The sequence below is a fragment of the Drosophila tropicalis genome, unplaced genomic scaffold (assembly GCF_018151085.1).
Source record: "Drosophila tropicalis isolate 14030-0801.00 unplaced genomic scaffold, ASM1815108v1 contig_845, whole genome shotgun sequence".
Taxonomy (NCBI): Eukaryota; Metazoa; Arthropoda; class Insecta; order Diptera; family Drosophilidae; genus Drosophila; species Drosophila tropicalis.
The window spans coordinates 10,671,975-10,692,306 of record NW_027173338.1 but is presented as its reverse complement, the minus strand read 5'-3'; the positions used below and the strand labels follow the sequence as shown (position 1 = coordinate 10,692,306).

Below are 20,332 nucleotides of genomic sequence, written 5' to 3'. Positions count from 1 at the left end.
AAGTTGATGGCCAAATGAGTTTGAGTCATAATTTATAAGCCAAAAGAACATGATGGCCAAGTAATATTCGGCAAAAAAAGGGACACTCGATTGCTAAATCAACTGGAAAGCTTCAATAATAAAAATATATGTATTTAAATCCATAAACTCTCTTAAACTTACTGATTAAAGCATTAAATCAATCAGATTTTCTTTATAGTCTTGGTAAGTTTTGGGTTTTTAAATTTCAATCAGAAATAAATTCATTCGAATCGCTAAATGAATTCAAAGCAAATCGAAGTTGTTTCTAAAGCCATTTCTTAAAGTAAATATGCAAATGAAAATACTAAAATAAACTGCATAAATTAAAATGCTAATTGGACTTCCTGGCAAGCCAAACCATTCGATACAAATAGCCAATGGAACAACTTTGAGATACCCCTCATTTGAAGTACTTTAGGCACACAAAGGACGTGTCTTTCAATTCAGGTCTTGATTAGCTTGTCCTTACTGTCCTTGTTATAAGTTGGTTAGCAAATTGGCTTACAGGGTATAAAGACATAAAATTCTTTACCAAATTTGGGAATATAAAGTTTAAATGCGCTACTTTGCCAGATCATCAATTTTAACTGTATTCAAAGTTTTTGTTTACACCAAACGAAAGAATAATTGAAGCCTTTTTTTTCGTTTCTTGTGGAAGTAGTCCATTATGGAGGTTCGAGGGGGAGTTGGGCAATTCTAAATATAAGCGACTCTCTACAAAGGCTCTTAAGAAATATTGAATAACATCAAACACGTGCCGGACCTACCAGAAGACCAATAGAGTGAGCCATACAAATAGAAATGGAAAAAAATCCACACTAAAGCAAATGTCAAATATTTTGTGGCACGCATGACTGAAATTTCGTTGGACAATTTCCATTGGAGGCTATGTGTGTGTGTGTGTGTGTGTGTGTGTGTGTGTGTGTGTGCTACGCTTGAGTGTCCTTTTCAATCAAGTGGACAAACAACTTAAATGACAGTTTTTTTGTTTTTTTCTTCAGATTTTCGTCAACAACACCGAAATAATAAACAAACCTTGAATCTAGTTGTTATACTAATTTCCTTTAGTTTTTCTAACAATGATTAAAATTGAATGAAGTTTTACTAAAACATTGTACTATTATTTTTTTTTTTTTATTGCAGAACTAATGATGGCTTCATTTGACTGCGAAGAACCTAACAATGCTGAAAAGCTAATGTATGATTTAAACTAATACTAACTAAGTGGCTAGGTATTAAGATTATCATTAAAGTAAATAACTAATATACATATAATGGCATTTAATGTTAGTACAGAGTTTCTATGTGTGTAAATATATATATATGTATTAGTTATAATATAGCACTCAATTAACTTAGTCAGATAAGTAGCTAACAATGAAAACAAATACATAATATACCTTAGTAAGAGACGAAACTCCAAAGGATTGTGTAATTACAAGATATCATATATAATTACTACATATATACAATGTAATTTGTAGCTAAACCAAAAAACAAAAAGAATAAATCCAATCAATTTTTGGGATACATTGAAAAATATATAAAAACTTTGAAAGCATTTGATTTTTATTATCGGATCTGACTTTATAGTAGAGGAAATTGTGAATATTTTAGCATTGGACAAATAGTTCTTAGTTTTCTTTAATATTATTTAACCCTAGATATGTCACATTAACGAATAAGAAATATACATGTTTCAATTTAAAGAGATTACAAGTTGTATCTAAAAATACAATATTGTTACGACAGGATGACGATTTAGTAAGGGAGATCAAGTCTCTAAACTGTCCGGCCCAGTACTTGATTCCATTTCTTATTCATTATAATAATTTGGATATTGGTAATCAATTTTCTAAACATTATTAATCTAAGATATGGGACTAAGAACCTTATTTCTTAGCGGCATTGGAACGTGCACGCTTTACAGGAGGATTACGTCGAGCACGAGATACAGCCACTTTTGGACGCTTGGCTTGCACTTTCTTCGCGGTCTTTGCCATCTTCGACTTGCTTTTTGCCTGAGTTCAAATGTTAGAGAGGTCAAAAGCGGTTATTTAAATGAATACAAGTTGACCTTACTGGCATCCTGCGTCTAATGGCAGCACGACCTTGTGCTGCAGTGATGCGATCCACCATTGGTTTACACCCCACTGTATTGAATTTGAATGGCAGACGAAAACCTCCTTTCGATTTGGCCAAAATGCCCAACCCCATGCCCACTTCAATGGCGAATTCGACGGCTTCTTTCAGTGAATTAAAGTTTCGGATATGATCTTGCATTACAGCATCCTTGATTTCTTCGCATATCGAGTTCACATTGGTACCTGAAAGGCAATAGAGAATATTACAACTCTTGCATCTAAAATTAACTCTGCGATGTCCCGTACAAAGTGTTTTCTTGCGACTCAACAAATCAATCACATAAGGCAACAAAGAGGTGGTTGGTTTCGCCGCCATTTCAATAATATATTTTTCGAACTGAATTCCGAATGTTGTATTAATTTGTTTTTGTTGTTCGTTCTGTCGGGAGTAAGAATCTACAATGAAATTTTTGAGTTCTAGTCGAGGGCTCGTTTCTGACAATTGGAAAACCTAAAACAAAAGCCTTCTTAGTCTGAAAAGAATAATAAATTTTGTAATCGACACACCGATAACTTAACAAAAAAAAAAAAAAAATTCTTTAGATTCATAGAGATTTTCAAAGTTATCTATTGTTTTCGATTGAATTCCATTAGTTCTTTTTTCTCAAAGAGGAAAATCTGTTTACCCATTTACAGATTGGCGATTCTAGAAATCCGCAATGAATGAGAGGTATATAGAAGTGCACACTTCATTTGCCAATTTAAGAATTTCCAAGCCATTGTGTTTAGGGCTGAAAGGTTATATCAATACCATGGAAATTTCCAATATGATATATGGAAAAACCCAAAACACTCTTTTCGACATTGCCAAACCAAAACACTCAAGATGATAAATATTTAAATTGCAATGAGTAAGCCCAACTGATCGTCCCTTTATATATTTTTACATATTACCTATGTATATACAAGTATTTATCTAGAGCCAATACTAAAACAGATGTAGTTCTGTTTCCATTGATTCGAATTTCAATAATTTGATCAGCTTTTTGCAACACTAAAACAAAATTTATTTGTTTTAACAATTATGACATAAATGTGAGGTTACTGCGGGTGACCATATGATGTTAATTGACCCGCGTCTTTCTTTTGGCCACATTCGACTACATCATACACCTATGGCAACATAGTCAACGGCTATGATCACCTGCACGAATGCCGTGTCCTGGACAATGCAACTAATGGGCGTGGTCTCCTCATCGAAATCAATGAAATAACTATGAAGTAATGTCTGCAAATGATAAGTGCCACGTAAAAGACCCACTGTGACAATGCCACCTGACGATATGATCAGCACATCCATATTCTGTAAAAATTTCAATTTGTAATCGTTGTGCTTCAGACGCAGAACTGAGCCCCAGCTAAACTCCTGGGGAATTGGTTGCTTGAGACGTGGTTGCACCACAGCCATGGGTACCATTTGAGTGGCCTTGTCCTGATACATGACTTGACAACTTTTGAGAGACTACACTTAAGTATAATTATGATAAAAGCCTTTAGTTTGTTTATGCGAATACTTTTGAAAGGGAATATGGAAAACAATATTTTTTGATAGGCAGATTTCTCGAGGCTTACCATATGAGAAGTTCGTCTACAATTATATTCTGGCCTACTGTGTTGTAGAAAGGAAATATAATAGGAAAGACAATCATCCCACTGTAATGGCTTACCCATTGAATAAACTAGCCTCGAATGAAAGTTTTTTATATGTTCCTCCCGCTAAAACTGTGTTGAGATTACTCTCAAATATCTATCAATTTCCAACCAATTTGAATTTTTTAATAATAAATAATTATTTTTGTTTAGTTTACTAAATCTCTTCACCAGCATCTCAACTTTAAAACTTTAGGAATCATTCCTAATCTTTCTTTAGATTTTTGTTTATTTTAAAATTTCATATTCATTTATTAAAAGCAAACGTCTTTAATATTAGCTTGACAAAAGTAATTGCAGCAATTCGTTTGTTGATGTGTTAGAATATTGATGTTCAGGCACTCGGTGTGATTACGATAGGGAAGGCCGAAGATGGCTAAAAGTGAAAGGCAAATAAAGTCAATATATGTATGAAAACTAATTATTTCTGTTATGACTTACGCAGCTTATTGGTTTTTGCTCGGATCTGATTAATATAGCCCAATTCCTCTGGACAGGTGTAGCACCAATTGCAGGGCTTATCCCAAGCCGTGCAGGTAAAGTCGCAAACGCATTGGAAGCGTATCGAAGATGCATCGCAGCAGGAACTCTTTTTCACCGGTTGATTACATCCGAAAGATGAAGCCACCAATTGTATCTGAATCGATATGCTGAGTAGGAGAAAACTCCAAAAGATAGTCTTGGCACACATGCTTGTCGATTCGTGTTACTTGTATTAAAACATGCGTACCCTGGCCTTTTATAGCCAATCGTAGTACGATCCAACCAAAACAATTGTGCAAAGAGAGTCCGTAAATATTTTTAGTCCAGAGTAAACAAAGAGTGTCTGGAACCTATAAAAGCAGCTTCCATGCCCTCAACTGCAGTCAGTCAAAATGAATTTTCAACTCTTTGTACTTTTGATTACTGCTTTGGCGGTGGCCTCGACATCAGCCACTCCGAGTTCATCGTGTTCCTGCGCCAACCCATTGACTTGCCAGGATTTTGTAGGATGGAATCAATGCAGATTCGTAGACTCATGTGAACCTGCCATGCCACAATTGGCCAACACTTGCTGTGGACCAAATTGTGTGTACACAGCACCGCTTCAACTCTCCCCAGCATGCTCTTGTTCTGCCGTCGGAGTGTGCCTGCTAGATACGACTTGCTCCAATGGACCACCATTCCAATATGTAACAATCAGTTCAGGTGACCTTCAAGAAGCAAATGCATGTAGATTGAAGAATAAGTATCCACGTAAGTAACTAAAAAAAAACGAAAAAATTTATCAAAAACATTGTACTACATATGTACAAATAAAATTCTCTTTTACAGCCTTGTTATCATTTAATTATACTAAAGAAGTCTGTGAGTCATTAAACAAAAAATGTGGCCTAAACTGTTGCTGCCGAGAAACTTGCCCCCAACAATTCTGTACAATTGGATAATAATAATGAATAAAAAATAATCAATTTGGCCTGAAATAAAATTTGTTTTGCTTTCTTCTCATTAACAAATCAGTCGCGATCGATCTTAAAGAATTTTTACGTGATATATCAGCCATATAAAAATATATCTTCAATTTTCAATTGCTATAACAATTAAACACTGTTTATTGAAACATTTTCATGGTTTGTTTTTATTATTTGTACACATATAAACACGCATATATAAGTTTTTTATGTTAATAGACTAAAATTCTGTATACAAAACTTGTAAAGTCGGAAAAATAATATATATAATACGTAAATATATACGTACAAAAAACATCATAGCCATACCATATGGGGCCAATAAAATTATGTTTTGATATTACTCATGAAATGCATTATATATACATATAGTACATATGTACATATATAAATGCATGCATGCATATAGTAGTATACCGTTGTACAAATACATATCTTAAAATATAAAAATTGGGAGTTCTAAATCATATAATTATCAAAATATCTACAATAAGGCAATTTGTTTGGTTATAAGTTTTGTATTTTTGTGTGGATTTCATTTTTTAGTTTTCTGTTTGCTTTCATCTTTTGTATATGTTAAATATGTATAATATAAAGCTTTCAAAAATCAAATAGATGGAGTAAGACTAATCAATTAATATTTAGCTTAAAGTGGTGATATTAATTATCCGTGGCTATAACTAAAATTACACATAAGTTAATAAATTATAAAAGTTCACTTGGCAAATCAAAATGTTTTAAATGATAGAAAACGCAATGATAGATAAATTATGCTCTGTTTTAAATGCACTTTGCCATAAAGTTTACATTGATTTTTGCAGCCATTTTAGGAATAGTTTCGTTTTCCATTTCCGTTACATCAAACAATTTAGTTTTGTGTTTTCTAATTATCTTTTCTTTCGTTTCACAAATTTCCAATTTAGATTTTAAATTTAATTTGGACAGCTACATACATACAATTTTGACACACAAGCAATATTCTTTCGTTTTCTTGTTAAATTATGTTAATGTTTTTCTTTTTGTGTTTTAATCATTTGAGTGTTAGTAAAATAACAACATCTGCGACCTTTATGTCGATGACTTTGTAACATCTGCATGCATTAACGCCAAGGATCCAACCATGGCTACTAAGGTGCGGTCCAGCCAGGTGACGGGATTGGGATATAAAAATCCGCCTTCATAGAAGCCTAAGTGACCACCATGAGCTACCTCAATGTAGGCTGCATTTTGTCGCGTTGCTGTAAGAAAAAAGAACAAAATGTATGTTAATAAATTTTTCTACAATAAAAAAAAAAAATATTTTATAAAAAAAATTTACTAGCTTTCGCAGTTGGTAGGATTCGAACCTACGCTCCCAGAGGGAATCTGATTTCGAGTCAGACGCCTTAACCACTCGGCCACAACTGCTCGATGCAACCACACGAACAAAATATCATAAAGGTATAACAAGAGAAATAATTTCATCTGTTAGAATCGTTTGCGAGGACAATCATCCCCAAACAAGCAAATGAAAAAAATGTCCTTTTAAATAAAACACAAGATTGTCTAAAAATTAAAAGTTTAAAAATTTCAATTGGCTTCATATTATTATTTAGTTGGGAAAACAAAATATACTTTTACTAAAGCTGTTTATTGATTTGAACATTCAGAAAGCCAGGCAAAAAAAAAAAAAACATACTGACAATATAAATTTAGCAAAAAAAATCCTCATTCGCAGTCGGTAGGATTCGAACCTACGCTCCCAGAGGGAATCTGATTTCTAGTCAGACGCCTTAACCGCTCGGCCACGACTGCTTGATGTGTTCGTACGAAAATAAAACGTTCTATTAAGTTTCGACAGTATAAAAAATCATAAAAAAAAACAAAAAAGAATGCAAAAAAAAAAAACCAACAATAAAAACAAAGAAAATTTTAAACAAGGCAGCCAGATGTGAGCAAGTCTCTAAATCTAATCGAAATCAATTAAATTTTAAATTAATTGGAGAGCAAAACGAAGCAAAAGTATAAAAGTTTAATAAGTCCAGAAGTTGGAGATAGAACCAAGCGATTAGAATTAAGACTAGGAGCACTATTTAATTAATTTTGAAGAGACAATGGAGTAAAATAGTCAAGTTGCTCAAATATACTATACTTCTAGCACTTATTTTCGACTGATGGCTTCCGGGTTGTTCAGATACACCCCCTATATAATATATTTATGAACGTCTGCTAATTTGGATTCTAAATTATTTTAAAGGCTTCAGATAAATAAAAAATTAAAAACTTCAAATCGCAGTCGGTAGGATTCGAACCTACGCTCCCAGAGGGAATCTGATTTCTAGTCAGACGCCTTAACCGCTCGGCCACGACTGCTCCATGACCCGTGACTAATTAGTAGCAGTGATTTAAATATTAAAATTAATTTCTTTAATAAAAACAAAAAAAAAAATTATAAAATAAAAAAAATTAAATCCTCTTTCGCAGTCGGTAGGATTCGAACCTACGCTCCCAGAGGGAATCTGATTTCTAGTCAGACGCCTTAACCGCTCGGCCACGACTGCTTGTTGGACTAACTGTTTCTAATGCCGTACATATGCTAGGCCACACATTTTAGCCACTCAAGTTACTTATACAAAACATATTCTTATACTCACTCGCATACTCTTTGATGGGATGCAACAAGTCCTCTGGCACCAGAGGATCATCCTTGGCATTAATAAATATCATTGGCTTCTCAATTGTATCGAAATAGAAAAGCGATGAACTCCATTTATACAGCTCCTGTGTGGATGGGAAATTATAGACTCTTCTCGTGTAGGCCTCATCCAATTCCGGCAAGGTGGCAGCAGCAATTATTTCACGTTCATTGAGATTGTGGCGAGCCTTGACCTCATCCGAAAGGAGAATATGACGATGACGTAGAATAATAGATTTCACATTTTCAGTCATGATGTAGAGATAGAAGCGACGGAAATTTTGCCAATTCAATAGCCACTTGGTTCCCCTATAGATTCAAAAATAAAAAACATATAGTCTTCGTTGGATCAGCAAATAGTTGTCAACTTACTCGACGGCATTGTAACCCTGGCATATGGATATACCGCCAATGACACTCAAAGGCTTCGTTTTTTGCAGCTCACCCATGTACTTTGTTACCAGATTGCCACCCAAACTAAAGCCCACAGCCACAATGCGACTCTGACTATATTTCTGATGCAAATGCTCAACCATGGAGGCAAAATCTTCTGTATGGCCATAGGTGAAGATGCGTGTCGATGTCACTTGAACACTACGCAATGCCCCAATGTGATTTAATACAGCACAGCGATAGCCGTTGCATTGAGCTAAATGAACAAATGTACGTATGTACACCGATTCCGAGCTATTTGCGATTCCCGGACAAATTGCCACGGTGATGTCGTCTGGAAATTGTTGAAATCGAATGGTATAAATCGTATCTACTACAGTCCACTCGTATTTAATGCAAGTACTTACCCTCTTTTTCGTTCAGTGGCTGATAGAGATCATAGGTTAATGTGGAGCCATCATGCAGGGAAAGATACACCCTCTCCCCCAAAGGCCAAGGACAACGTACTCGACCCACAATGCTGTGCAATACAGTCTGCACATGTCCACTGAAGCCCCACAAACGTGGCGGTATATAACTGCAAAACAATTAATACAGTAAATTGATTAAATTCAGCATTATAAACAATTCATTTCCAACAGCTGCGTGCCCTTATGGAGCTGGAGTCTTAATTCGAACACAAGCATCGGTGGTTCAGTGGTAGAATGCTCGCCTGCCACGCGGGCGGCCCGGGTTCGATTCCCGGCCGATGCAACTTAAATTTTTTGTCCTGCCATTACTTTAATTTTTATTATTTTTATGGGCAATAAATTATTACAATTTGCTGGCCTTGACCATGCACAAATTACTGGTAGTTGCCAAATACTCATAATTCCAGCAGGCTGTTTGCCAAAAACGCATGCCAGATCTCTCACATCGTGGCTACAAGTTTTTCCTCTTTTTCGAGTTTAGGAAAATTTATTTCTATAATTAAAACAAATGGCGCGTGTTTTATATTCAGTATGTATGCCAAACTATGGAAAATGGAAATGCTAAAAATCACTTTAATTAACTAAGTCAACAAATGCAAAATAGACGTTGAGAAATACCCTACAGTAGGTCGAAATTTTGACAGATATACGAATCTTTGAATATCCTTTGATTTGAAAATGCATAATGAGTTAACATTTTTAACGGCTAATTATAAACAAGAGCTACAAAATTACAAGACAATTAAATTTTTATTCTAATCCCAAAAAAATTACAGGGATTTCAGTGTTTGTTTATTGAATACATATATTGAACATATGTCTGACTTTTCTAATATTTTATTTTGATTCGTGGAGGGATTATGTTAAAATGAAAGCAGAAAATATACAAAAACGTGCAGCGTTAGAATAAATTGAATTCAATTAGGTCAAAAATAGCAAAAAGAATAAAAGTAAAAAAGAAAAATACCGAAAAAATCTGAGAACCATTGTGTCAGTCAGTGGGTCGTGCAAAAAAACGTGCCACACAATTTTATGATTTGTGTTTATTTCAATTAGTTCCAATCAAAATTACCTATACATACATATGTACATACGAGTACATAGGTGTACATACTTTCCTTTTGGTATGGCGGCATTGAGAACTTACACAAATGGCAAAAATCATAAATTTTTTATCACTGTCAAAGCATGAATTTTCATATCGATTATTTATAAACAACAACAACACACGAGGTATGTACTTACATACATACATACATATGTATGTATGTATATGGGTGTAGGTTCAAAGATAGAGGTGGAGGAAGGGTTAGGGACACTAATCATTTAACTGAAGGGTAGCAAAACAATTCCAAAAGCTCCAAAACAATAGAACCGATAGTTGAATGGGGAAAACAGCTGGTTAAATTTCCATGACTCATATCACACAAACACAACCAGCTCAATTTACAAAATTTAAGTTGATTTTGTTTTTTGCTTTTGCAAAGAAAGCCAAAAGATTTATAATGTTGAGAATATCGCGTCTGGGGATTACGTAAGCTTTGTTGTCAAACAAAAGAAAAGGCGTCGCGGGCATAGAGCCAACAAATGGCCAAACAGGTAGTTTATTTCATTTCACCCGGCATCTGACCATTTTGCCGGTATTTTTTTTTTTGTGTATCAATATGTATACATTTTTATGATATATCTCCTAGTCACTTGGTCGGCCGGTGGGTTGGTCGGTTGCTAGGCGTGCCAATCATTTCGTTTACTGCGTAATTATGACTCTTCAATTTGTACTTTGACCCATTTTCCTTCGTAGGCCATAGAAGAGAGCGAATTTGTTCTTATCGCAGAGGCAACCAACGAACCAAACCAAACCTAAACCCCTAGACAAATGGCAAATATAGCAATGTTTTTGCTTTCTTTTTTTAAGAGATTACAAATATAGAAATGTTATAGAAAAATGTTTTTTATGTATATATGTACATGCGGGATTTTATATGTATTTCTGCTGATATATGTATAAGCACATATTCATATGGATGTAAGGGGCTGCTAAAACTTTCTGTATATGCGACTAGAAAAATATTCCAGCTGTGCACTAATTTTTGCAACAGCCAACGAAAAATGTTTGTAAAACTCTCTCTCAGAAATATTTAAAAAAAAAACTTCCAAAGATTTTCTTAACAATTAAAACTACCCTAATTGGTTTAGGCGATTTGAGATACAATGTTTATTTCGATGAACTATGCATGAACTCTAAACGCAAGCTACTAGTGTAGTTTTTTCGTCTCGCTTGCACCCGCTTGATCAAATGGAACTCGACACTTTTTCGCTCTATGTGTATCTAAACTTAAGACTCCTTAAAATTTACAAAGTCCTTAAGATCTCTGATATTTGATTATGAATTTATTAGTAAAGGCAAGTGTGATTCAAACCGACTGTGGCAAGAGTTTTTGAAGTTTTTTTAAAAATTTATTTTAAGACTTTTTTTTACATAGAGTGTTGTATAATCTCTGAGCAATAGCTAGGCGATATTCAAGTGATGTCATAAAAGCTATTTTATGAGCCAAAAATCGACTTGTCTAAGCAAATCTTATCTTGTCAATATGTGTCATAACAAATTGTTGTGTTTATTCAAAGACAAAAAGCACAAATTTGTGTAACCTTTTCTGTTATATCCACAAAGCTGACATCGGGTTTAAATCACTTTGAATATGCATTAATTTAGTAATATCTACATTAAAATATCCTCTCAACTTCCTGAAATGTCTACATTTAAGTACACATATTACATAGACCTTTTAGCAGTATAAGTTTGCAAATATCATGTTTTTAGTCACCCTAGATGACTTGAATGTCTAAAAAAACATTCTGTGTGTTTTTAAATGATTAAAGTTCCCTTATCAGTGACCCTAAAAACAATCAAAAATAGTATTTTAAAAACTAAGGGCTCAGACAAAACCTTAACTTTAAAAGCTGATCACTTTCAGTAAAACACAAAGAATATTCTATTAATATGGTTTCAAGACTATTAATTCATGTGAATCACCTGCAACAAGCTTTCCTTTGTTCTCATAATGATCTATAAAAAATATACATAGTATGTATGTAAGTATATAAATGTTTACTAGAGTATTTATTAAATATAAACATGTGTAAGTGCTCAAAAATATTTATTTTCGTTTTAATTAGCGAAAAGTTTTATTTACAGGGATAATACTCCAAGAATTTTAAAGCATATTTTTGTATTTATTGTTACTTATTGGTTGTTAGCTAAACGATAACTAAAAAGCTTTCCCCTCCCTCTTCTTTCCTTATAACAGTTGTGGTTTTAGCCGGCAGAAAATTGATAGCAATACAAATATCAAATTACGTTTGTGTTGGCGTTTTGATACCCTATAATTATCCCTTGACTAATTGCTACGAGGCAAAGCTTGCGGTAAAGCACTTAATCAGGATTAATTTTGAGGTTCAAATTGATGGAATGGTCAAGTTGAAAACAAAAGGGAATACTCTATTCCTCCCAATAGGGAATCAAATCAAGCAATGTCAGGGTCTACGCGATATGTTTAGACAGATAGCAATAGCTTACTTATCAATGGAATAATAATTTGTTTAAACAATACACACGCCGACTTATTGATAATAATTGAATAACCGGCAAAAAAAAAAAAAAACAAACGAATATCAACAGTTAACAAATTTCATATAATTGACAAACGGTCTAATGATTCATTCAGTTACCTGCGAAATTGCTTAATTGATGCGTTTAAAAGCAATAAACCAAAGGAAATTAAACTATTGTTATCGACATGCACAAAAAAGATAATAACATAAAAATGTTATCTAATATTTTCTCCTTGGCTGTAAACAGCTGACACGCCTACTCCCATACATAGATACATATGAAGCATGTATCCAGTTATGCTGTATATATGTACATTTGAATTATATGTAAGAGATTTGCATGTACTTACGGTTCTCTCAACACTGGAGCAATTTTATATAGGCAATCCAAAAATTGTGAATCTAAGCACCAAACGCTTGGTTTCAAGGGCTGTGAATGGACATTTAATACGCGAAATAAAATGCATATAAAGACGGCGAAAAGTGTGAGGAAAGCGGGTGACATTTTTGCATCAGTTTTCGTTTCGGTGTTTTCCTTTTCAAGCGTTTCTCCTCTGCCTCCTGCTTCTCCTTAGCCAACCCAAAATGTGGGTGTTGTTCGTATGTTTTGTTCCTTCTGCGTGTGTGGCTATGTGTATATGCCTATTGTGTCTATGATTTTATCAGCACAATCAAAAAGTTATTTCACGTTACTTTACGCAGAAGCCGGATTTAAATTCAATACTCGCTTGCTATGTTCGTGCGGATGCGTGCTAACCATGGAAAAAAACAAAAACAAATGTCCAGTGTTACCAGTTCTGGAAAGCCTAATAAAGCTGGAGAAAATATTTGAAAATGCCAGTGATGCCAGACGATGTTTCTCACTTACAAGTCTCCAACAAAATTTAAAACCGCCCAACTGGCCGTTAAACGCAATTTAAATTCAAAGTAGAAAATAAGGAACGCCGCTTGCCGAAGTGCTGGCTAATTGGTCTCTGGCAAGGAACTTACAAACTTTCATCAAAGAAATGTGGAAGACATTAAGTTACTGATGCAACAACATGGTTGCCACAATTGAAGTCAAAATTATTATGAAGTGCCAACGTTCACCTGTAACCGGCAAACATTTGATATGGTTGCCGTGTGCCCAAAATGTAAGCCCGCCATTTAATATTCAATTTTGTTTTCTTAAAACTATAAAAATTATGATATTCTTGAATTGCACGTCTAAATTAATATAATAATTGAGTTTTATAAAAGAAGGTAAAACTAATTGGTAAACAATGATAGCCCACCAAAACCATTTAACTATGTTTGAAAAATTTGCGCGCAGAATTGAAACTGACAGTGATTTCTATACACAGCTGGATATCTAAACCTAATCGTTGACTCAGTGGAGACCAATTAAATCTACACCTGGATATATAGAGTTGAAAACGCTACATACACATACACGATACACATATGTACGTCATCGCTTAATCTAAAATATTGCTTAAGGTTTTAAAATGAAGTATTTTAAATATTATTTAGGAAAACTTGTGAACTATATTAAAAAAAAAAAAAATTATTTATAAATTTAAATTATAAAAAAAGTAAGTTGCATCGGCCGGGAATCGAACCCGGGCCGCCCGCGTGGCAGGCGAGCATTCTACCACTGAACCACCGATGCTTGTGCTGGATTTATCACTCCAGTACTATATAAGCTTTTATGCAAATACACATCAAAGTTTAAACAATGAAGTCGTATTTGCTTATCTAATACGACAAACTATATTTAAAATGTTTCTATAGTTCCATTCAGATTTCATGTAACTTACTAATTGACTAAATACATATGTCCATTACATTTTAACTATTTGTCTGATTCTCTTGGAAAAACGACTCACAATCAGTTAAAGGGAGAAAAGACAAAAAATGCATTAAATTGTGTCAACGATTGAAAGATATGTATAAAATACTTTTCATTTTTTTAAGTTCGAGATTCTACCTCGTTTTCCTGTTAAATAACATTTCTGAAATATTTTATTAAGTTTTTTTTATCCATAACTGGCTTATTTAAGCAACTTTTCACTTTTTACATTGATCACAGCAGATGCTCATCCCTGTAGATAGTCCATTAGGAAAGGAGTATCATCTGGTCCGTAGGGTGTCAATGGAACATCATAAGGCATTGGAAAGGCGGGTACATCATTACGCCGATTGCCCAATGGAAAAGTCTCCTCACCAGTCTAAAATAAATATATCAGAAACCTTGTTTTTCGGGATGGATGTTTGACATACCACAAATCTGGGTAGGAATAGGACACCTGCCTCATAGTTTGCAATGCGTAGACATGGTTGGATGTTGGAATTCTTATTGAATGAACCCCAGGCAGCTTTTGAGAGATTTGCTGAGGTAAGGACAAACCAATAGACCGACTGATTCTCTAGATTGTATCGTGTATAGCATTTAATATGGGGCATTGCCTGGTTGCGATGACGATCACCAGATTTCCATTGCTGCAAATGCTCTTTGAGCCAGGGTTGCTTATCATTGGTATTCTTGCCATATGGGAGACAACCTCCGCCTAGCATTCCATCATGACTACGTGAGACATTTCCGAAACTGGGATAGATCATTTTGAACGGCGGCAATTGACGCAAGCGTCCCACAGTAGATGAATCCTTGCGCAAACTGTTTACGAAATCCTGTTGAATCCAGGCCTGAACATTTGGTCCTAGGCTGCCAATGCTGGAACTTTGACACACAACTGGTATCCGATCCTCAACAGATGCAGCATGCTTGGCCAACAGAGAGCCCAGACGAGCATGTCCCCAAGGATGGCCACGAACAGATCCTTCACGATGTCCGCCAGGTACAGATGCAATAAGAAAGACACTAAAAGGAAATTGATCACATTAGAGAGAAAGTAAGGAGTATAAAAAGTAAAATATGAGATAGAAGAAATATAGAAAAGAAATATATAAAATTCTCTCAACTAATTCCCTCACTTGATGGCACTGAAGTCACTCTTACGTATACGAGCTATCCAAGGCTGCAACTGGCTTAGTTTGTACTCCACCAAATAGAGCATAAGATCCTGCTTGAATCCGGTTTTCGATTCACCAGCCGCTGTGTCCGCCTCCTCGCTCAATGCTGGTAGTCGTGGACTAATCCAAACACCTTGGGTACGATTATGCCAATCGTCCTCGTACAGATTCGCTGTGGATATAACCACGCGCATAGAGCCATCTGTATATGCGAGTAGCATCATTTTGGTATGAGATGTGGCAAATGGTGTGGGCATTTGTACCTTGATCGCTGTAACCTGAGGCTTCAGTTTGCTAATATTAAGCAATTCGGGCGATTCATCGCCATAAAGGACTAGCAGAGGTTTAGCCCTGTTGGAAAATATATAAACGATAAGCGAGATATGTAACTGATTTCAAAAGATCGATCATTCATTCCATACAAAATGCCTGCAAAGTAATAGTGTCCCAGTAGCCAGCCAATGTCCACCATAAAATTGATTTGTACGGTGCTCTCAATCTCACCCAGACTTTCGTCTAATATCTCCTGCAAGGTTACACTCAGAGGTTCGGTATGCGTTGGCTTCGAATCGGTAATGGCCGTCAGAAACATATTATAAGGAGCTGCCTTTTCCAGTTTCCCGGCCATGAGGCCACGTTCAACCACAACAGGAATATAGTCGCGTATATTTCGATCGGTTAGCTTTTGTTTCTTGGCCAGATTGGAGGTATCCTTGACCTGTGAAGATCCACCGCGACTTGTACTTGGTGTTGGAGCATTCTCTTCGATTTTGGGTTTAGAGGTCGACTCTGGCTGAGCCGGTGGCACTGCATCCACCTTGGCTTGGCTCTTGGGGAACAATTTTTCCAGCAGTTTAAGTTGCGTGTTAATTAGTTCACTGGAGTATTTCCCCGGTATGTCGTAGCTACCATTGGAGTTGGCCTTTTCATAGATTTCATCCACTAAACAATTATTAAATTTTAGAAATTGCAACAAAGTATTCTAGAGGTAGAAACTCACAATGCTTGTGACTGAACTCCCCAAAGTGTATTGGATTTTTCCTGTAACATTTTTCTCCATATGGACATTCCTTCATTTTGTTAAACCAGGTATATTAATTAAACAGCAACAAATAAAAAGCCGCAAAACAAAACAAGCAAAAAAACAAGCGCTTGTTGATTCTTTATCTACATGGTGCGGTCACACTAAATGACATTAACGATTTATCTACATCGTTTCTATCGGTTAATCGACATTCCGGAGCAAAATGTATCGGTTAATCGACATTCCGGAGCAAAACCTATCGAAAATCGACATTCCGGAGCAAAACCTATCGAAAACTTTGTAATAGGGCTGCCAGACATTTAGTTGTCAGCTGTCTGTTTTTTTTTTTGTAACCAAAATGAATAAAATAACACGAGAATTTATTAAAGTTTTGAGACAAAACAACAGTCCCCCTTTGCTGGGTCGTCAATTGTCATATAATAGTGATATATCCTTGGACAAAATCTATCCGAATGCCCGACTCCAACTCTACACGCCTCCACCGCCACCGGTAAGAGTATTTTTATTCCTTTGCCTAATAGTAATCGCCATCTGTCCCCTCCTCCAACAATGAACAGCCCAGCGGTAGTAAAAAGTTCAATGGATTTATACCCATCAACAAATTAGAGATCACCTACAGTCGTAGCTCTGGTCCCGGAGGTCAGCATGTGAATACAGTCAATACCAAAGTCGACCTCCGCTTCAAGGTGGTCGAAGCGGATTGGCTGTCTCAGGAGACACGGGACAAGCTACTCAAGGCTCTACACAATAAGATAACTAAAGATGGTTACTATTTCATTAAAAGCGATCTTACTCGCTCCCAGCAGATGAATCTGGCCGATGCTTTGGAAAAGTTGCGCACTCTAATACGAGCCCAAGAGGTGGAAGCGGCGCCAGGACCCAGCGAGGAGACACTAGAGAAACTACGGCGACGCCAAGAAAAGGCAGTCCGTGAGCGCTTGCAATTGAAACGCAGTCGAGCCCAGGTCAAGGCTGATCGTCAGGGGCCTTCTGGAGTTGAGTTATAGATTTTTCTTGTATTTAATTATTACATAAGAAGATTTTGTTAAATATTAAATTAGGAAATTATTTTTAAATTTTTATCAGAAATTGCTTAAATTGAAAATAGATTTCCGGACATATAAAATTCTAGTCGATAAATTACTTTAAATTTTATTTACTAGCTCAAGACAAGAAGATGCACATATATAACATAACATGAAAAATTATAAAGAGACTAAATAGTTAACAAGTTATTGTAGCTAATTTTCAAAAGCTGGTGTCACGGTGAACCGTTTGCTAGGCACTTCAAGGATAAAATCTTTGGGTATCAAAGACGTAGCCGATGGCATTGTGGCAAAGCGTGGTCTCTGTGAAAAATAGTTTACTTTAGAATAACATAAAAAAAGGATATATGTATAATCCCATCTGGGCTTACCGGTTGCACTGGCACAGTTAACTCATTTCCTCTTTGGGTCGAACGACGACTAAGACTTGGTCCTTGAGGTGTATGGTCGTCTGTTGTGTTAATCCTCTTTGTATATAATTGCTCCAGACGATGTATAGTGGAGAAAGTTCCCGGCTGAGTGGTAAAACTATGACGATCACTCAAAGGTGACCAGGTGAGCTGATGATGATGATCATTACCATGCAAATGACGGCGAAAATCTTCCGATTTTAGTCCCAAAGCCTGCTGATCCTCCTGGGGCAAATTGGCCAACATTTCGTCAATGATATCCACCTCGGTTGTCAAATCCTTACCGTGACTATGACGGGCAAACTTAATATCATGTTTCCAAAATTGACTATTCTTTCGACCAATCACTGGAGCAATTTCCTTAATCTTAAGCACTAAAATTCCCATGACATAGACACACAAAACATTGGACAATGTCAAGCACATGCTAATCGAACCCAATATGGCCAATTCTTTAGCTTGGTTATCCGAATATGTTCTCGATTTGATTACGTCTCGATAGAGATTATCGTCGTTTTCGAAATATTTGTATATGCAGGCAACAGCCCAAAGCAAACCCGAATTAACAGCCGGCGGCAGTAAAGATGCTGATATTGCCACGCCCACCAATGAACCAATATTACCGCCCAATATGCCAATGGCTGCAGCTGCCCCACTCGGTATCGCCGTGAATATGCCCACAATTAGCGAATGAAGATCACAACGTGACAGCATCTCCTCGGTTAGACCTTCGCCAATGCCATATCGTTTGTCTGTCGTACAGACAATCAAACCAAATAGGAATCCCACCAAAGTGGCCATTAAAATTCCAATCAATTCATTGATCATTCCCAGTCGACGCAATGAACGATCTTCTATGACTGTTCCGAAAATTGCGGCTATGATAGGACCCATTAGGGGTGAGATTAACATACTGGATGCCAGGAATATGGTGCTGTTCTCCACCAGACCGAATGAGGCCAAAATACTGCAAAAATAATGAGCAAAGAAAGAAACGGTTAATATTTTTTAAAATTTCGTAGGTGTTTTAGTTAATGTTTTAGATAATTGAATATAAAATTCGAATTTTGATTATTTAAGAGTTCTTTTAAAATCTGACTTCAAATTATATTTATAAAATTTTATGAAATAACGGTCATAATGATCATAAAAAACTATGACCATAAATTTCCAAAACCACGCAGTATCGATAAGATGATCTAATGTCAAAAATCTTAGATTAAAACTTAGAAAATTTCAAAAATAGGGATATAAGGAAAATACTGAGTCCTTTGAATTTCCATTTTGAAACTTCAAATTGTAGGTTTCTCTTACGCTGCTGATATCAGGAGTATACAAAAATCAAAAGTAATGGTTGCATCCTGCCGTACATTCCGTACAATTTGGGCCACATTCAGGCGTGAACGAACCGAATTCATGAAACGAGTCCAAGCACCATGTTTCTGTTGGGCATTGGGCAAGCGGGAATAACTAAAGGTAAAGTAAACGAGACAATTTCAATCATATTTCTGACAATTTTCAATAATTTGAATAAAAAACTTACTTACTATGTGTGCGGGCTTCTTCTGATTCCTGTTGAAAGTCCTCTTGTTCCGCTGAAATTGTTTCCTTCCTCGATCCTTGGGAGGATTTGTGGACCAAACAGCTGATTACTGAAATCGAGGAACCCTCTCTATCGCCTATACCCCAATCCTGTAATGTTTCATAGAGAAGTTCGTATGTCTCATCGTACTCCATGGAGAATTGCACATGATATTGAGTGCCCTCCACATTCAAAGACCACATGACATTTTCTATATGGAATTTACTCAGAATCTGTCGTACAACCAACTCTTGGGGTGTCTCCAGCGGCAAGTCTTCCAAAAGATCACTCGATGAGGCTGTGAATTGTATTCTAGGCAATTCATTTGATTTATTCCCCACTTTATCGTTCAATTGAACGACTGATGCTCCGCCAGTTCCAGAATTCTGTTGAGTCCCTTGATTTTTCAAACGTTCTTCCTCCACAGTTGTGGGTATTACTATGGTAAAGAGCACTGCCTCGTCCTTGGACATCGTTGGTAACTTTTAATTAAAAGTTGCTCCTACAAAGTAATCAATCGAAAGCACACACTGACACAAACACTCACACATTTACACACACACACGTATATTGCATCCGCAATGATCTTCTTTATACTGGAATGCGTTTTTTCCCTTTCACGCCAAGTATATGTCGTCTACTGATAACGGATCTTACATGAATGTAAAGGTTTTTTTTTTGTTTTTTGCTATTCACACAGAATTAAAATAGTATTTTCAAGCTGGGGCAACTCTTCGAAAATTATTATTTCAAAATTTCCATAAAATATTGGGAAATGCTGAAAAAAAAAGAAAAGAAGAAAATCAAATTGCATTACTTGCT

The 20,332-nt window shown here is 35.8% G+C and overlaps 6 protein-coding genes and 6 non-coding genes across 15 annotated transcripts in view; 3 read left to right on the top strand and 9 right to left on the bottom strand.

The window, feature by feature from the left end:
- The window catches only part of LOC137581088 (uncharacterized), a 31,074-nt gene extending 29,458 nt beyond the window's left edge, over positions 1 to 1,616 (top strand). For all 3 annotated transcript variants that reach the window (XM_068295256.1, XM_068295254.1, XM_068295255.1), the window contains one exon: positions 1,165 to 1,616. In XM_068295256.1, coding sequence (XP_068151357.1) covers positions 1,165 to 1,235 — 71 coding nt within the window. In that variant the 3' untranslated portion in view covers positions 1,236 to 1,616. The remainder of the gene's footprint in view (positions 1 to 1,164) is intronic.
- A 2,453-nt stretch (positions 1,617 to 4,069) lies between these two features.
- LOC137580847 (uncharacterized) lies at positions 4,070 to 4,835 on the bottom strand. Its single transcript, XM_068294981.1, has 3 exons — positions 4,723 to 4,835; positions 4,257 to 4,465; positions 4,070 to 4,191 (listed from the first exon to the last, which is right to left on the bottom strand). Exons 1-3 carry the CDS (start codon positions 4,833 to 4,835, stop codon positions 4,070 to 4,072), a joined length of 444 nt encoding a protein of 147 aa, XP_068151082.1.
- A 929-nt stretch (positions 4,836 to 5,764) lies between these two features.
- On the bottom strand, positions 5,765 to 13,198 carry Hydr2 (abhydrolase domain-containing protein 2). The gene is made up of 5 exons (XM_068295257.1): positions 12,766 to 13,198; positions 8,741 to 8,910; positions 8,313 to 8,667; positions 7,900 to 8,249; positions 5,765 to 6,504 (listed from the first exon to the last, which is right to left on the bottom strand). Exons 1-5 carry the CDS (start codon positions 12,918 to 12,920, stop codon positions 6,335 to 6,337), a joined length of 1,200 nt encoding a protein of 399 aa, XP_068151358.1. The 5' UTR covers positions 12,921 to 13,198; the 3' UTR covers positions 5,765 to 6,334.
- On the bottom strand, positions 6,592 to 6,673 carry TRNAS-CGA (transfer RNA serine (anticodon CGA)). The gene has a single exon. It is a non-coding gene; the product is annotated as a tRNA-Ser (tRNA).
- TRNAS-AGA (transfer RNA serine (anticodon AGA)) lies at positions 6,979 to 7,060 on the bottom strand. The gene has a single exon. It is a non-coding gene; the product is annotated as a tRNA-Ser (tRNA).
- TRNAS-AGA (transfer RNA serine (anticodon AGA)) lies at positions 7,537 to 7,618 on the bottom strand. The gene has a single exon. It is a non-coding gene; the product is annotated as a tRNA-Ser (tRNA).
- Positions 7,725 to 7,806, bottom strand: TRNAS-AGA (transfer RNA serine (anticodon AGA)). Its single transcript has one exon. It is a non-coding gene; the product is annotated as a tRNA-Ser (tRNA).
- TRNAG-GCC (transfer RNA glycine (anticodon GCC)) lies at positions 9,016 to 9,086 on the top strand. The gene has a single exon. It is a non-coding gene; the product is annotated as a tRNA-Gly (tRNA).
- A 797-nt stretch (positions 13,199 to 13,995) lies between the features above and the next one.
- On the bottom strand, positions 13,996 to 14,066 carry TRNAG-GCC (transfer RNA glycine (anticodon GCC)). The gene has a single exon. It is a non-coding gene; the product is annotated as a tRNA-Gly (tRNA).
- Positions 14,067 to 14,355: 289 nt separating this feature from the next.
- On the bottom strand, positions 14,356 to 16,623 carry gkt (glaikit). 2 transcript variants are annotated; one of them, XM_068294869.1, is made up of 5 exons: positions 16,428 to 16,618; positions 15,850 to 16,369; positions 15,389 to 15,778; positions 14,678 to 15,275; positions 14,356 to 14,625 (listed from the first exon to the last, which is right to left on the bottom strand). In XM_068294869.1, exons 1-5 carry the CDS (start codon positions 16,501 to 16,503, stop codon positions 14,494 to 14,496), a joined length of 1,716 nt encoding a protein of 571 aa, XP_068150970.1. In that variant the 5' UTR covers positions 16,504 to 16,618; the 3' UTR covers positions 14,356 to 14,493. The 2 variants fall into 2 exon arrangements, with proteins under 2 accessions (XP_068150970.1, XP_068150971.1); XM_068294870.1 differs by lacking the exon at positions 14,356 to 14,625 and having other exon boundaries at positions 14,969 to 15,275; positions 15,414 to 15,778; positions 16,428 to 16,623.
- Positions 16,624 to 16,740: 117 nt separating this feature from the next.
- LOC137580752 (large ribosomal subunit protein mL62) lies at positions 16,741 to 17,612 on the top strand. Its single transcript, XM_068294871.1, has 2 exons — positions 16,741 to 16,962; positions 17,030 to 17,612. The coding sequence occupies exons 1-2, from the start codon at positions 16,810 to 16,812 to the stop codon at positions 17,477 to 17,479; spliced, it is 603 nt and encodes a 200-aa protein (XP_068150972.1). The 5' UTR covers positions 16,741 to 16,809; the 3' UTR covers positions 17,480 to 17,612.
- LOC137580750 (uncharacterized) lies at positions 17,599 to 20,153 on the bottom strand. Its single transcript, XM_068294868.1, has 4 exons — positions 19,472 to 20,153; positions 19,243 to 19,398; positions 17,890 to 18,895; positions 17,599 to 17,821 (listed from the first exon to the last, which is right to left on the bottom strand). The coding sequence occupies exons 1-4, from the start codon at positions 19,981 to 19,983 to the stop codon at positions 17,714 to 17,716; spliced, it is 1,782 nt and encodes a 593-aa protein (XP_068150969.1). The 5' UTR covers positions 19,984 to 20,153; the 3' UTR covers positions 17,599 to 17,713.
- Between the last annotated feature and the right edge of the window lie 179 nt (positions 20,154 to 20,332).

Coding starts and splice junctions, on each gene's coding strand:
- LOC137580752 (XM_068294871.1), top strand. CDS start 16,810: ATGAATAAAATAACACGAGAATTTATTAAAGTTTTGAGACAAAACAAC. Junction 16,963..17,029: donor ACACGCCTCCACCGCCACCG/GTAAGAGTATTT, acceptor AACAATGAACAG/CCCAGCGGTAGTAAAAAGTT.
- gkt (XM_068294869.1), bottom strand. CDS start 16,503: ATGAAGGAATGTCCATATGGAGAAAAATGTTACAGGAAAAATCCAATA. Junction 15,779..15,849: donor TATTACTTTGCAGGCATTTT/GTATGGAATGAA, acceptor ATTTTCCAACAG/GGCTAAACCTCTGCTAGTCC. Junction 15,276..15,388: donor AGTGACTTCAGTGCCATCAA/GTGAGGGAATTA, acceptor ATTTCCTTTTAG/TGTCTTTCTTATTGCATCTG.
- LOC137580750 (XM_068294868.1), bottom strand. CDS start 19,983: ATGTCCAAGGACGAGGCAGTGCTCTTTACCATAGTAATACCCACAACT. Junction 19,399..19,471: donor GAAGCCCGCACACATAGTAA/GTAAGTTTTTTA, acceptor CTTTACCTTTAG/TTATTCCCGCTTGCCCAATG. Junction 18,896..19,242: donor ATACTCCTGATATCAGCAGC/GTAAGAGAAACC, acceptor TTATTTTTGCAG/TATTTTGGCCTCATTCGGTC.
- LOC137580847 (XM_068294981.1), bottom strand. CDS start 4,835: ATGAGTCTACGAATCTGCATTGATTCCATCCTACAAAATCCTGGCAAG. Junction 4,466..4,722: donor TCGAGGCCACCGCCAAAGCA/GTAATCAAAAGT, acceptor TCTCCTACTCAG/CATATCGATTCAGATACAAT. Junction 4,192..4,256: donor AGCAAAAACCAATAAGCTGC/GTAAGTCATAAC, acceptor TTTCACTTTTAG/CCATCTTCGGCCTTCCCTAT.
- Hydr2 (XM_068295257.1), bottom strand. CDS start 12,920: ATGTCACCCGCTTTCCTCACACTTTTCGCCGTCTTTATATGCATTTTA. Junction 8,911..12,765: donor GCTCCAGTGTTGAGAGAACC/GTAAGTACATGC, acceptor ATTGTTTTGCAG/TTATATACCGCCACGTTTGT. Junction 6,505..7,899: donor TCCCATCAAAGAGTATGCGA/GTGAGTATAAGA, acceptor TTTTTCTTACAG/CAACGCGACAAAATGCAGCC.